At 37.0% G+C, this 15,972-nt stretch overlaps 1 protein-coding gene across 3 annotated transcripts in view; it reads right to left on the bottom strand.

Annotated features, from left to right (window-relative positions):
* LOC100258918 (protein HASTY 1) overlaps positions 1-15,972 on the bottom strand; it is a 34,886-nt gene that overhangs the window by 17,036 nt on the left and 1,878 nt on the right. For all 3 annotated transcript variants that reach the window (XR_787469.3, XR_787468.3, XM_002272891.4), the window contains exons 3-15: positions 8,226-8,369; positions 8,041-8,121; positions 7,883-7,952; positions 7,608-7,678; positions 7,372-7,535; positions 7,200-7,271; positions 6,856-7,093; positions 2,053-2,115; positions 1,667-1,957; positions 870-983; positions 587-713; positions 327-496; positions 137-238 (exon numbers count right to left, since the gene is read on the bottom strand). Coding sequence is in view for 1 of the 3 variants with exons in the window: in XM_002272891.4 (XP_002272927.1) it covers positions 137-238; positions 327-496; positions 587-713; positions 870-983; positions 1,667-1,957; positions 2,053-2,115; positions 6,856-7,093; positions 7,200-7,271; positions 7,372-7,535; positions 7,608-7,678; positions 7,883-7,952; positions 8,041-8,121; positions 8,226-8,369 (1,707 nt within the window). In the remaining 2 variants the exon portion in view is untranslated. The remainder of the gene's footprint in view (positions 1-136; positions 239-326; positions 497-586; positions 714-869; positions 984-1,666; positions 1,958-2,052; positions 2,116-6,855; positions 7,094-7,199; positions 7,272-7,371; positions 7,536-7,607; positions 7,679-7,882; positions 7,953-8,040; positions 8,122-8,225; positions 8,370-15,972) is intronic.

Below are 15,972 nucleotides of genomic sequence, written 5' to 3' on the forward strand. Positions count from 1 at the left end.
ACTCCTGCTCAAGTCTAATACCCTGCAAGACACCTAATCCTTTCACTGGTAATAATAACATTCAATTTATGGGTATGCTACTTGAATAGTCCGTGCTATTATTTGCAAAATCAATTAGTAGAAAATGTAAAACCACCTTCATGTGAGGCAGGAGACTTTTTTCAGCCGATTTGGCAAGCCGAACAAATGATGTACAGATCTGCAACCTTGCATAACGGGCACTACTTGTTTTAGGATCCTGGAAAACAATTGTTGAAAATTGCATGTCTTAGAATGTTCTCTTTACATATAATGAAAATCACAATAAATAAAATATCAGAAAGAACCTTAACAACAAAAGGAAGTGAAGTCAGAAGCTCGAACAGTTTATTGATGACACTTCCAACTCCTTCTGGAAAATATTTCAGGAAGAGACCCAATGCATCTAAATAGTGCCCGAGTACTTCCACAAGTGCCGGTTCAGTCCATTTCAAAGAAAGAAGTTGCTGAAGCAAACCTTCAGTTCACAGTAACCAGAGTTTTTGAGCAGGCCCTAAGATGAAAACCATAAAATCTCTAATAATATACGAAGAAGTCACCAGACAACCTTCAAATATTCTGCAAAGCGCAAGTTGAGTTTCAGAACTACCCCCAAGATATTCATTAGATCCATCAAAAACCACACTTGCAATATTCTCTAACGCCATTGGCATGCTTTCCATCACAGCAATGTCCTGAAATATTAAAATGACAAGTATGCACAATAGAAAAATGTTATTTCTAAACAAGCATGAAGCAGATTAGGAATGCTTAGAAGTCCCAGAGATCGCAGATGTAGTGACTGAAACCTCCACATGAACAAATCCAATAAAAGGTGTTTGTCATCAAACCTGAGCAGACATCGGTGAAAGCAAGAGACTCTTAATGATTGTGGCAATTCTCTCAGAAACCTTTATAGCAGCTATAAGGGGTTTATCTGAAGCAACAAAGCGGGCCAGCTCCAACTGCAATAAGAGCTCATGCATAAATGAAAGGAGTGCATTGGTAGGAAAGAAAAACAGTGAGTACAAATAATGAACTCCATGCATCATCCTATTAAACTAATACTAAATGCAAACATGTGAGATGATTTTCTGACTATAAATGTCAACTCGTGCATAGAATTACCTATTACTTTCCTATGTTTCCTTAACATTTATCATATCAAAATATGTTAGAAAACAAATTAATACAGTTCACATTGCTTCTATTAATTGTCAATTATATGGTTCATAGAATGGGAAATAGTAACTCTTAAAGAAAATGTAAGATGTGATATAAAAAATAAATAAATAAAACAGCATTAGAAAGCATAAAAACACATGCTAAAATTCATGCATTAACGCATTCAATTTGAATGTTTGACAGCTCAAGTCAACAAGTAATACAGCTTATCCACCACCTTGAGGGGCTTTTGATAGCTAATGGTATAAGTAGCATGAAATATAACCATGTAAAATGTACCAGCCTAGAGTGATGCACACTTACTCAAATTCATTCATTAACATATCTATCTCCTAAATATAGAGCATCCGATTTGGACATTTGACAGCTCAAGTCAACAAGTAATACAGCCTTATCTACCTTTTGAGGGGCTTTTGACAGCTAACTGTATAATTAGCATGAAAGATAACCATGTAAAACATACCAGCCTAGAGCGATACTGGCTGAACTCTCCTTTGCCCTCAAAATCATCACTCCACAACTCCAATGGCCCTAGAGAAAATGATGTTCCAGGAAGAACCTTCTCTCTTTTGAGCAGGCGTTGGAAACATACATCCAACATAGTACCGCAAATATCATCATTAACAAAACTTTGAAGCTTTCTCTTTTCATTATCAACCTGTCCAGAACCAGAGCCTGGATTATTATCAACTGAACCATCTCCAGCTGCAGGTGCAACAATCTTTGGCTTGGACACTAAATCTCTCATTAATGCCTACCACATCAATCAAACCGGAATTAGGTTCAAAAAGCAAGGTGATAGATAACAATTGTTATTGAACATCTCATAAAATTATTTGTAAGAAATACCAGCCAAAAGGGCAGCGATTGGTAATGAAGTGTCAGCTTAACATGTTGGAAGTATCCCAGCATCTGAAAAAGGTACAAAAGCCATCAAACTGCAATTCCATATATCAGTTTCTTTACTATAAGGTCAGAAGAAATGAATTTTCAAGGAAACCCCATCCGTTTGGCATATACCGCGTGATTGCATGAAGCAACAACAGGAAGAATTCTAGATTAACACAAATCCAAGTTTGTGATATCCATTAAAAAACCCCAGCTATGACTGACCAAGCTACATGGATCCAAAAATATAAATGATATGTGCTCTTGAAGTCTAAATTCAATGTGGATACAGAGCATTAGGCAGAGGAAAACCCAACAAATCACTAAGAATTAATTCAAAACTGGTGACATTATCAAGGTTTGTAACAATTAAAATAATAAGATAAGAAACCTTAGATCTTTATTAAAAATCTACAAAATGAGATATTTTGCATGAATTTCTGTTGGCATGGCAAACTAGGCAGTTTTATTTGAGTTAGTTAATGCAGCACAACTTGATCTTGATAAGCATGGCGGTGACTTCAATGTCAAAACATAACAATGATTATTATTATTTCATATTATAGTTTTATATTTATTAATACATTGATTCATCTTTCATCCAGACAAGCCTTGTATTACAACAGCAAGCATTCTGATAACATTGAATCTGAGCAGAAACATTTTTGAATAGCCAGGCTTGATTGCCATAGGTGCTGATATGAGAAGCAACGTGCAAGGAGTTGGTAGTTGCACGAGAGGTCAGTTTTTTTAGTGCTGTAAGTGTCATTGGCCGGTTGTGGTGGTGATGAGGAGATGAAGCTTACAGGCTGGGTTGATGTGCTAGTTGTAGTGTAAAGGCGGTTGTTGTGGAGATGGTGAGGTGGATGGCAGGCTTAGATGCTGCAGAGGTAGGTGAAGGTGACCAGGCCATGGAGATGGTGGAACACACTGGCAGAGCCAGAGATGTGGGGCAAGGGGGGCAAAATAGAAAAAATTGGTTTCAGGGGGAGCAATGTCACATAAAGAAGTAAATTTGGCTTAGTTGTTAAGCCTTTTTTCCCCTTTAACTTAGTGGGAATTTAGCTTTTCAGGGGAGGCACTTGCCCCCTCTGGGCATATGTTGGCTCCACCAGTGGTGGGACACATGTTGGCAGCATAGTGACTTCATCAAAGGTTTTTATTTTTTTTATAGGTAAATAAGGAGAATATATTAAAAGTGCTCGCAAAATGGCGCACAGAGTACACACGGAGTATACAAATTAGGCCACAAGGCAAGCAGGAAAAGAAAAGAGCAAAAGCAAACCTGCCACCCTTTAGGAGCAGTGCTTTTTTGAGTTAGCTGCAGCTGTGGGTGTAGAGGAACATGGACAGAAGTATGGCTGTGTGGTGGCTGGTTTGAAGATCGAGGTGCCATGGTGCGGAGATGATAAGGTGATGGTGGTTATTGTGCATTTCCTATGGGCTGTTTGGTGTGGGTTCTTGGTGTAGCAGGTGGGTTTTTGAGGTTAAATCAAAGCCTTTTGAAGTGGGAAAGGCTATTAGGTTTAGAGGTGGTAAAATGGTGAAGTTCCATAGATGCTTAAATGATGTTATCAAAGGAGGTGTTTGTGGTAGGTTTTGGCATGAAAGACGTTTGCTCATGGAGGTTTTTGTGTGTTCTTTCCATGTGAATTGGAAAGTGCAGGAAGATGAATACCGTATGGAGACATGTGGTGGTTAAAAGATGGTCCCAAAAAAAATTGATAGCAGCCTCCACAAACAGCTGTGATAATAGGTGTCCATGTGTTTTTTTTCTTTTTTAAATGTGTACAAAATTAAAACCTTTAGTTGCATGTGCTTCCTTCCTTCCTTTCTTCCATCTTGTCTTCCTTTCTGCAATGCACAATCTGTGTCGTCCCACATGCGTCCATTTATTCGACGCATTAAATTGTTATCACCATTCCTATTTATTTATATTATCATTAAAATTTTTATCATTGAAAAAATTAAGAATTTGAGAGAATTTTAAAGGAAATTGAAGGAAATAGTCATCATGTTACTTATGCTCCTAGGAGAAACCCAATCAAGTCTGGCTAGTCTAAATAATATGCGCACAGACACCATAGTCATCAGAAAGTGTAAAAAAGAATGATCAATTGGTTTACTATTTCTCATACCCAGTACAACAGTCAAGACTAAAGCTTTATAAGGTCTTCTCGCTTGTAGAAAGTCATTGGAATTGACCTTCTTGTTGGCTACTAGTCATGCAAAGGCCTTAACTTTAGATGGGGCTTTATATTGCCATATGAATTTTGTTGGAAAGAAATGAGCAGGAGTCACTAGATTGGACAATGCTGGAAAAGAAATCTAAAGAAGATAGTGACCAAGATTTCCCATCATGCGCAAACTATGCCATGTGCACCTGAGAGAGACAGGACATAAGTCTTTCCAAGTTCTATCTCCAAATCAATGAGGTTACAAGAAAGTTAAGGCTCCAAGAAGAAAAAAAAAAAAAAGGTTTATTACACTTTACCCCCCAACCTATACCGTGTTTTGCACACTGCCCTCTATAATTTAAAATCAAGCAATGTACCCTTCAAGCTATATAATTACATGCAATGGACATTTTTTTACTCATAGTATTATTTTTTTTGGACGAAAGGCGCATGTGCTTTCTGCGTGACCGAGGGCAGAAGTGTCATTTTTTTTTAAGTGAGGGCAAAAGGATCATTGTTATATTAAAACCCCTAATTCCAACCCTTTTGACCCCTGTCGACCATTCCTCCCTGTAACTAGTGTTGGATCCTGAAGCCAAAACCCTAGAATCCGAAAGAAGCTAATGCAAGGCTGACATCGAAGAGAAGACATGGAATTCAATGGTATTTCTTTCTCTTGCAATTTCTTTAATGGGTAGAAACATGTTGGGAAAAAGGGTTAGGGTTAGGGTTTCATTTTGATGTTTTGGAAAATTAAGCAAAATTTTTTGGGAAATTTTAAGGAAAATAAAACTCGGCCAAATAGAGGGTTAGGGTTTTTATGTTATGCTTCCATTTTAGGGTTAGGGTTGCGGTTTGATGTTTCAGAGAATTGGAGGAAATTTTTAGGGAAATTTTGGAGAATATTGGGGAAACTATATCTCGGGCAAAAAGGAACAACCGAGAAGAAGAAATTATATAGGGTTTCAATAGCAACTTTATGGGATTGGGATTCTAGGGCTTCGAAGGGGAAGGAAGAACGGGGAAGAGGGGGGCTGCAATTTGGGGAGTAACGATCGACCAAAAGAGTTGGAGGTTGGGGGTTTATTAAGAAATTAACTTTTTTACCCTCGGTCACACGGACAACACATGCCCTCCCGTCCAAAAAAGTTAACACCGTAAGTCAAAAAATGCACATTGCATATAATTATATAGCATGATGGGTACATTGCTCGATTTTAAACTCGAGGGAGCAATATGCAAAACACAGTATAAGTTGGGGAGGTAAAGTGTAATTAACCACCCCCCACAAAAAAAAAAAAAAAAAAAAAAAAATCCCAAAATAGATGAAATTGGCATATTTCTAGTTGTCACAAGACTCACAACTCTGATTAGATTTGGAAAGTGAGAGCATAGTGGTTGATCCCCAACACAAGTCTTCCTAAAAACGAATCCTAGCTCCATCTCCCACCACAAAACAAGGATGACTTGAGAGGTCCTGAGAAATGAGCGCAAGGGCTTTCCAAGGACACCAATGCTACGATCTTACTAAAATGTTGGTCATCGCAACTATTGGAATGAGTCTCATAGATACTCAATATTAGCTAATGCCAAAGAACACCACTTTCCCTAAGAAACTATCAAAGCCAGTTTTCCTAAAAGGGCCTTATTCCTCAATGAAATCTTCTCAAACCCCAAACCCCCTTCCATCTTGGGCCAACATACTAGGTCCTAAATAATTAGATGATCTCTCTTTCCTTCCCTAACCCCTAACCAAAGAAAATCTCTTTGCATTTTTTCAATTTTAATCACGATTGTTGATGGAATCTTGAACATAGAAAGGAAGTAGCTAGGAATACAAAACAAACAAGATTGACTTAGAATTTAATAGGCTTGTGCTTTATATGAATGACAAATCTTCCAAATTCCTTTTGTTAACATGATCATGAGCAGAGGCTTGTGGTACTATACGAATGAGAAATCTTACAGATTACTTTGGTTAACATGATCATGAACAAATTCTAGCACGATAGTCAAATATCTAGAAAATAAGCGTTAGTGGATGAGAGAATATTATGTGAATGAAGAAATCTTCCAAATTATTTTATTAACATGATCATGAACAAAGGCTAGCACAACAACCAAACATCTAGAAAATAAGAGTTAGTGAGTGAGAGCAAAAGAGTAAATCTGTCTGTGTGGGAAATGGGAGGGGTGGAGGGGTGGGGAGAGAAAGATGTCACAATTACATACTTTTCACATATATGGTTATAGATGGCTTACTTATTCTGAATTTGGTGCATATAGGATGTTTCATATACTCGCAGACCAGAATTTTGCTAATTCTAATCTAAGAAACTGGGTTTATGAACCATATAAAAAGGTATAGGCATTATATCAACAACTCCCCTGTCAAAATCACAGAATTCCTTAGGAACAACAGAAATAACATATCTCTTCAGATTAGGATGGAGAGAAAAGGTTGGCCAGAAACAACCCAATTTATAATGTAACATTTCTCTTCAATTTTGTTTGGAACTCTCATATAGTGCCACTCCACAATTAAAGCATCAACAATAAAAGGATGCAAGCTAGATAGATGTATTACCTGTTGAAGATAATGAGAAAGAATAGTGCTGTCCCCAGTGATACATTGCAAGTTCGAAGAACCTAGAGACACCATACTCTCACATATATATTCCGCAAACTCAAATTCACTTTCATCAATAACCACACCACTGGAAGTAGACTTATATAAGAAATCTCTAGAGACATTCATCAGGATCTGAAAGATATTACTCATTGCAGAATCAAATTCAGAAGAAGAGGAATCAACAGGTCTCTTCCTGCATGTAACAATTCAGAATGATGCATTAGTCAATAAGTGGACATTATGAGGACAACTCCCAAGATACAGAGGGTAGGTCATTAACAAGAGAATATACCGCATACCTTGAAGAGACAAGTTTGAAAAACTCACAGGCATGAAGACGGAAATCAGGAGAAGAAAGTAAGAAACCACACCTATAGAGAGAGAGAGAGAGAGAGAGAAAGAGAGATAAGTAAACCTTCCTATACCCAAACTCACATTAAACTCAATAAAAATGCAAAGGAAAAATCATACCCATGAATAATGCCATATTTTGCAAGATCAGATAAAGGAGCCCATTCAGCATATGCATTAACAGCATTTAAAGTAGCTGTGACTGTTGCAGCATGCTGTTTTGCAGCATCCAATTGTTGCCTACCCACTTCATTCAATGCCGCTCCAAAGTGTCTTTCTAGGAACTGTACCATGAACTAAGGCATCAAAAAACTGCAAAAGTATGACTTCCTGTAAAAGTAAGAGTCATAACTTACAGTATACAACATTGGCAAAATTTCAGACAAAGACTGGGTAAGCCCACGCAACAATAGCCTTCGCCTATCACCTGAGTATTACATTCAAAACCTGGGTAAGAAAGACAAGCAGCAACATGGAAACAGGAGTAACAAAAGCCCATTGATCCTTTTGGATTTTAAGATTTTGTATGAATTCTGAATATTAAGTGCATTCCATTGTTGCAACTGATTTCCAATTTTTTAAGTTAAAGTGTCAGTGTCTGTGCAAACAAGCAAAGCAGTACATTACATACCTTCTAAATCTTCATTATGAACTGTGATATCTTCAGGAAGCCACCTTAGCATCATTGCAACCAACTCAGCCTACAATAATGGCAAAATCAACCTAACCATCTGAATAATACAATGAAGAAAAATGTAACTGCAACAAGAGATAAAAAATGGAAAATACTTGTATAGGACCATTGTTGGATAGGGAAACTAGGGATGGTAGCAGCTCTTGCCAAAGACTAAGGCCTTCTCTCCTAACTATCTGTAGAGTGAGTAAAACAATTGATTAGTACAACCATAAAAGAGTCATCAATCAAGTAGTCAACAACAATTACTTGAACAACAGTTGAGCAATATAGAGAAAACCTCAGCAACAAGAGCAGCTGTCTGACTTTTTAAAGCCCACTCTTCACAAGGATTTGCAATCTCTGACATCAAATCAACAGCAAGATTTGCAAAGTTTCTTCTTTCAGTGGAGTTTAATTCCTCCAATCGCAACCGAACCAAATGCTGCAGAAGCAAATAAAAGTGATGGGACTTCTGATTACCACGAGCTTTACACACTCATATATGACGATTATCACACGTATAGAGTTCAAATATTGGAACTTCTCTGTTTGACTGCTAACAAGGAGAAGGAAAAGAACAAACCTATCCTGATCTGAAGATTTCTAAAATTGGACATTTATTAACATCAACTATATAGTCTTAAAATAAAACCAAGATATTCCTTGTCTCCAAAATTCAACTATAATATGCTAAGTCATCATAATACTTTAGACTGAGGAAACAATTTGAGGATAAGTGAGAAACCTAAAAGGAAACTTATATATGCCAAGGTTTGATTTATCTTGGTTTTGATGATTACAAAATAAAGTTTGGATCTTTCATTTTATATTTGAGTATGTTAAGAAAAAGATTTCCAAAGAGGCAATCAAGAAGAAGTCATCACACAAAAAGGAAATCAAAAAAAGAAGAATTTTCAAAGAGAAAGTTTATCAAGCTTATAATTAGGATCTCTTTGTAAAATTGTTGGTACACTAGGTTCATGCTACATTGCATTTTAAAACACCTTAATTCATCCAAGCGTCTAAATAGGTTTGATATTTTCGTGAATTTGATGAAATTTGTCTTGAAGAAAAACGTAAGATGAAATTGGTCAAAGCAATTCTAAAAGGTTTTTCAAAGGTTAAGGAGTTAATAGTCGTCGCTCCCCTTTCTTAAATGGGTCTTAAAATTTGCAAAACTTCATAATGTATCCAGGGGAACCAGTTAGGGTTAGCAGAAGCATGTTTCAACCAGTTGAAGTGGAAATACCAACTACTCAAATTGATTGCTTAACAAGACAAGCTTTTAGGGCCTAATGAACCTCAATTGAACCGGTTGCTTCGCCGAACGAGCTTTTAGGGCTTGATGGTCACCTACCAGTGCATTAATTCCAAAATTCTAGTAGCCAATTCAATATAAAGGTCAACTAGTCGACCCCAAACTGTGTTTAACAACTGGTTTTTAAAGGCTTCATGCTTCATGTATGATATGTGAGAGAATTCCAAATCTATGTTGGAAATTATTTAAGCCTTAAAAAAAAGATTTTTTGAATGCAATTTTGTTTTTAAACTTGCATTTTCATCTTAGTGCACTTCAATCCAAGTTGTTATATCCATTTAAGCCAAAATTGTAAACTAGGATCTTCTTCCTTTTCATTTGTAATCCTCATGAGGCTTGCTAGAGTGTGGGATCGCTTAAGGAGTTCAAGAGTTGGGACCCCTTCTTTTTTTATAAGCAAAGAATGCATATTTATTGAAATGCACCACAAGAACATACCAAAGTACACAAAACACGTACAAATAACACTTAAAAGCATAACGAACAAGAGAGAGAACAAAAAAAATACCCTCTCTTAACAAGAACCCAACCACTCTATAAAATTGAATAAAGACGGAGAACCTATCTCTGTATACATCTTCACCCATGTAAACAAATTTCTAAGAAAGGAGTTCTTCAAATATTGATTTGAATGCTCCTCATTATCAAACGACCTTTGATTCATTTTTCCTTTTTGTTTTGATAGGTAAGAGAGTATATAAATAAAAAATAAAAAAAGGCAATGTCAAAATAGCATTCCAAAGTATACAGAAAGTATACACCGGCCACCCAACGGCTCACCCAAGTGGGAGAGGGAAAAAAACAAAAAACATCATTTGCCCTCACCTAGAACCTAGCCAATCAATAAAGCTAACAAGAAAAATAGGGCCCATATCTATAGACACCTAGGACCCAGATTCATTTCCTTCCATCTAGTACAAAAAATACACAAAGGAGTTGTTTTCCAAACCTTCTTATGTCTTTTACCCACAAAGGGACCATGCCACCCTAGGAGAGCCTCCTTAAAGGTAGCAACTTGCACCCATTAGATATTGAAAAGAGCTTATAACAATTGCCAAAGGACCTTGACCTTGGAACAATGGAGGAGGATGTGATTTGTGGATTCTTCCTCATCTATACAAAAAAAGCATCTATTGACCAAAGATAACTCTCTTTTCTGAAGTTGATCTATAGTCAAAACCTTTCCCAAACGAGCGTCCCATGCAAAAAAAAAATTAACTTTAGAAGGCACCCAAGAATTTCATATTACACTCTTTGAAAAGAAAATCAATACCCTTGGTTCCAATGTGACATATAAATACTTAATAGAGAACTTGTTGCTCAAGTTCATCAACACCACTTTGTCTTACCCCACACTATCAACCAACTCTCCTTGCAATCTTAAAAATAAATCCTTTGCATTGTCTACGTCCCAATCATTTAAAGGTCTAGAGAAATAGGTTTCAATGACCTCTTTCCCCTATCTAAACCCATAGATCTGCAACTCATACCTCTTTTGAAACAGCTAAGCCATAAAGAAGGGAAGAAACACAAAACAGTTCATTCATGCACCATTTATCCTTTCAAAACTTCACCCTTCTCCTATTACCCAACACAAAAGAAGAACCACAAATGAAGTTATTCCACTCCTTCCTCAAATATTTTCAAAGCCCGACGCCATACCCACCTTTGATTTCGCGGGACCACCATCCTCCCTCTTCCTCCCCATATTTTCCACTAATGACTTGATTCCAAAAGGCTCCTCTTTCAATAGCATACCATTAATTCCATTTCCATAAAAGAGCGTCTTATTCAACAAAGAAAGACGCCTAATACTTAAAGCCCCCTCCTTTGCTCTTCTCCATGCACATTGTCAACTACTTCACAAGAGTGTTGGGATCTCTTAAAAGGGTCTATTGGAACCATAATCTAATTGTGAAAATTTGGAGACTTTGTTTTAAAAATATTGTTGTAAGGATCCCTTGAAACCATAATCCAAGAGTAAAGAGTTTGAAGGTTTTAGCTTTAAAAGCCTTGGATTAATGGAACACTCAACGCAGTTGAAGCTTAAGGAGTGTGGATGTAGATCAGGTTGTGCCAAAACACTAAAAAAAAATATTGAGTTTGCATCTCTCTATTCCTTCTTTATTCACTTTATAAGCAAATTGTTCTTTCATTATTTATATTTTTCCTTGCACTCATAATTGTAAAATGTGTAAGAAGTGGTTATCCCTCCACCCCCTTTTTTCCCCCTTCTTGGGTGATTATCTTAGTTTGATTAGCACATAAACCTAACAATATAAAATTAATTGATTTTTTTATTTTTATTTTTTTTCTCGAATAACAAGGAATCCACTCTTATAGCAAGACATTTATCCAAATGCAAACCCTTAGTGATATGGATGTGGCCATTTACCTTGCACCACTTAAATCCCAACGAGGCTAAAACTTGGAGCCTTTGGGTCTTTACTAGAGGTTACACCAGTGGCTACCCACCAAGGGGCCATGTCAAAAATGGATTTTTAACATTAAGAGAACATGTGATATACAAAAAAACACACACACACACATTCAAACCCACTGTTTAAAAACTTCAAAATGTTTCCTAATTGATTTTGATGGTAATAGCCCTTAATTATAAAGGCACTTTACCTTCTAGAGAAGCAAATTTTCAGCATACCATGTTTAAATTGGACAACAAAACTTCATGCAATAAGACCAAGTTGACAACTATTAAAAAGCAAAATAGTCTAGCAGTTCTAGAAGTTTTACAAGGCAATCAAAGATATTTTCCACAATTTCTTATTGCACTGGACATGATACAAACTATAATTAGTAATTATCTTTTCATGTTTGAGCAATGAGGTATCTCTAATAATTTTATATAGGATAAATGACCTAATGGGAGCTTTTTTTTTTTTTTTTCCCTATTAAGTAACCATTTTTTCATTGAAACTCCCACATCCCCATCAATCACAAGCACGAAACTTACCCCCAAATTTTTTGTGTCATGTGATGCTTAAAAGCCCTCAAAGCAACCCTTTTCAAAAACCCACGAGATGCAAAATTTAAGAGCATACAAGACACAACTTACAAGGAAAAACCTCCAACTTGTACTAACTTTTAAGTACAAGAAAAAGGGCCAAGGCATTCTCTAACCAGAAGTCCCACAACTTGTCCTAGGTGAGTTGATGCAAAGAAGGTCCAACAAGGCACACTATATATAATCACCAAACACTACCCACGCTTTAGGAATCAATCTATAAACCCCACCCACACCTGAGTAGTGCTTCCTCTCATGGCTTCAGCCATTACCATATGTCCAGTAGTTGCCTTGCTTACTTCTACCCATGCCACTTGTCATACCAGTTACCATTGCTTGTTTCTACTCATGCCACTTATACCATGCCTAACAATCCACTCTCTTGGTCATGTCACCATTATAGGTCCTATTGCACCATTACATGCCACTTGCCCTATCCTTGCAGAGATTTACTTGGTTTGTGTCATATGTTTAGCAAGCATCTCAGCCCACCATGTGTCCCATGTCAAGTGCCTTGTAGCCTCCCTTGCCAAGTGCCATCTCCTTGATGTACTAATAGCCCCTTGCTCGGGTTTCCCCATTGCCAAGGTGTCATACCCATATGCATCCAAGTGTCATGCTCTTAGTGTCTCACAACCCTTAGTCTCTCACCAATGCCAAGTGTTGCATCATGTTGAGCCCACAGATGTATTTATAAGTAGCCCCATGTATAGCAAGCCCCCACTTGGCCTACATGCCTGCTGCAAGGCTGCAATTGTGTGCTAAGCTCTCTTTTTAGTCCAAAGCCTACATTCATTGTATTGTTAGCTCATGTGTGCCAACCTTGTTGATTCCTTCCATCTGAGGCATGCATGGCTCATGTCGTGTCCCACAATTGTACCCCATAGCATTGTGCCCATGGGTTGCACCACACTCATAGCATTGTACCCATGTGTGCATGCTAGCAAAGCTCACCATCACACCTTACTCATGTTCAAGGCTTCATATCGTGCCCTTGTTGTGGCATAGTCGTTGCCACCCACATTCTATCACCATCCTTAGAGAGGTTCAACCCCTCGCTTTCTCTCTTAAGGAGCTTTTCAAATTTTGACAGGAGAAGACATCATAAGTACTTCTAAAAGCATAATGGATTTTAATATAATTAAAGAAAATCCGAAAAAATATTTCTCTACTTGGAAACTTTTTCTTAAAGCATGTCCTTTTAAGGAAAAATTTCAGCCCAATGAAATCTTACACAAATTTTTGTTGAGTCGAGTCACCCACATGGTGCCTTACTTGTGCATGCCCACGTGCCACCACCCTAAGTCACCACCAAGCCACCACCTAGTACCCATAATACTCATCCCCTTGTACTGCCATGCTACGCAACTTCGCAAGCATCCTTGTTTGTCACTTTGCCTAGCATGCCATAAACACTCGCAATTGCAAGGTGCCACCACACAGAGCCTTGGTTCCACATCAACGTAGTCAAGTTGACACCACCCAACCCATTGCCACTTGAGCAAGCCTCAAGTAGCTGGGAGATTAAAACACTTTAAAGAAGTGCCAAGTATTTTTATAAACCTATTTATACTATGTTCATATTCATCTTCCTTTTCTATAAGAAACAAGGCCCTCAAATATTACCTTTTTTAATAGGTAAAATAAGCATATATGATAAAAGCGCTTGGAAAAGGCGCACAAAGTACACACCCTCAAAATATTACTACATGGCCACATCTGTTTCATTTTCATATTCTTCAAATAATGGAAAGATAATAATGAAAAATCATGCATATTTCATGAAGTTGCATTGCCTATCTAATATCTATATATGTTAGATGACCAGAAAAAGAAATCCCTAATTCTCTTGAAGATTCAAATTCTATAATAGCACAACCTACCATGGCATAAAGCTAAAAGAATGCACAATACAAGTTGCATTGCATTTATTTAATTGTGTTATTGTGATTACCTACTAAAAGGTCAATTAATAGAAGGGGGGAAGGAGGGAGGGAGGTATTTTTTCTTTTTCCACTTTCCTTAAGGAATAAAAGATACACCTAAAAAAATTAAAAATTAAAAATTAAAAAAATGGAAATACAGAATGAAGGATGAGAGATATTTCAAAAAACAGCATAGGAGAGATCCAACCAAAGACTATGACACGATTGGAAATTACATCAAGTTTGAGATTGCATTAGACTTTTGGGTCTATAATGGGGAAAAAGAAGTAATGTAGGGGATGAGAAAGAACAAACCTCATGGAGATTGCACCCGGAAAATTGGTTTTATCTTGAGTCATACTATTTGCTTTACTAGTCTTCCATCAGTAAAATATTAGTAATAAAGTATGTAGAAGAGACAATCAATAAAGTAATAAAGTATCTAGAAGAGTCTTTAATTTCAGTCTAAAGGGTAAATTAATGAAACATATAGAAGAATTAAAGTTGTCAAAATTTTTAATTTTCCAAGATAATTCTAAAGAATTTTAGTTCAGACATAAAATATCTTTTTCATGAATTTGAGAAGGAACCAATGAAGATGAATGAGAATACAAATCCTCTAACTTTTGTAAGCAGTTCACAGAAGTACAAGGTGTGATGCCTTCTCTAGATGGTGATATCTAGATTCTAGCGTGATTCTAGTTGGTTTATGTTCTTCATTCTTGTTCCTTACTGCTCTCCTTTAGTTTCTTCTTAATCATATCTCAGCATGCCCACACATACCCAATTAAATCCTTCATTTTGCAGCCCTAACCTTGAGTTTACTAGTTTCTTTATTTCCCAAGTCCCCTTTCAACTCCTAAATTATTAGGTAGCAAATGAAGGAAGTGATTGGACACTGAACTCAAAGGACTTGCACCACAAAATAAAACCCTCCATAAGCTCACTAATCTTAGATTGCCAATTTGATTCCCCCTGCATCAAGGGGCCATGGCACCCATTTCAGCATCTGTATGGGAATACAATAAGAATGAAGGAGAACAAATTGGCTGCAGTTAGGATCATTGAAGCTTATGTAGACATATTCAAAAATGAACTAAAGTTAGAGAAGAATGTGGCTGGGAGAACCACCATATGCACAAAGGTGACAAGGTTGCTGCCATTCAGTCCTTGCTTCACCGGAAAGCCACTGGAGCAAAAATAGGTCTAGGTTTTTTGAAGCTTGAAGAGAAACATTTGCCTGCCAAATGCAAACATGTTAAGAATGTGGATTACATACAGCTATATTGTTTTGTCAGTATAAACTATTGAAAATCCAAGTGCCTGTTTACTGGAACATGTTTATTTTACTTAAAAGATGACTCTTATTTTGCATTCACGGCAAGGATCTGCAGCCAGTTTCCATTTTGCAGCCATATGAATGATTCGGTGATTGGATATGCTTTTAAAGAACTAAATCATGTATTGAGATCATGATCCACAGTAATATAAATATGTGTACATATATATATATAAGCAACCAAAAATGAGGTTACTTCATAGATGGCTGAACTTAGGATCAAACCAACATCAATTTGCAACCACAAGGATTGGTAGAAACTTCCTTCCTGAAATTGACTAAGCATCTTTTTTTTTTCCCACAGATCTTTCAGGAATGACCCATTAAACAATGGAATTTTCCTCCTCTAGCTAGCATTCACCTAATTTAACTTCATAATAAACCACCTCCAACAGTCGCCAGATATATCCAGAAAAAAGAAACCCAAATAGGAAAGGAGAA

Source organism: Vitis vinifera, chromosome 14, assembly GCF_030704535.1.
Source record: "Vitis vinifera cultivar Pinot Noir 40024 chromosome 14, ASM3070453v1".
NCBI classification, from domain to species: domain Eukaryota; kingdom Viridiplantae; phylum Streptophyta; class Magnoliopsida; order Vitales; family Vitaceae; genus Vitis; species Vitis vinifera.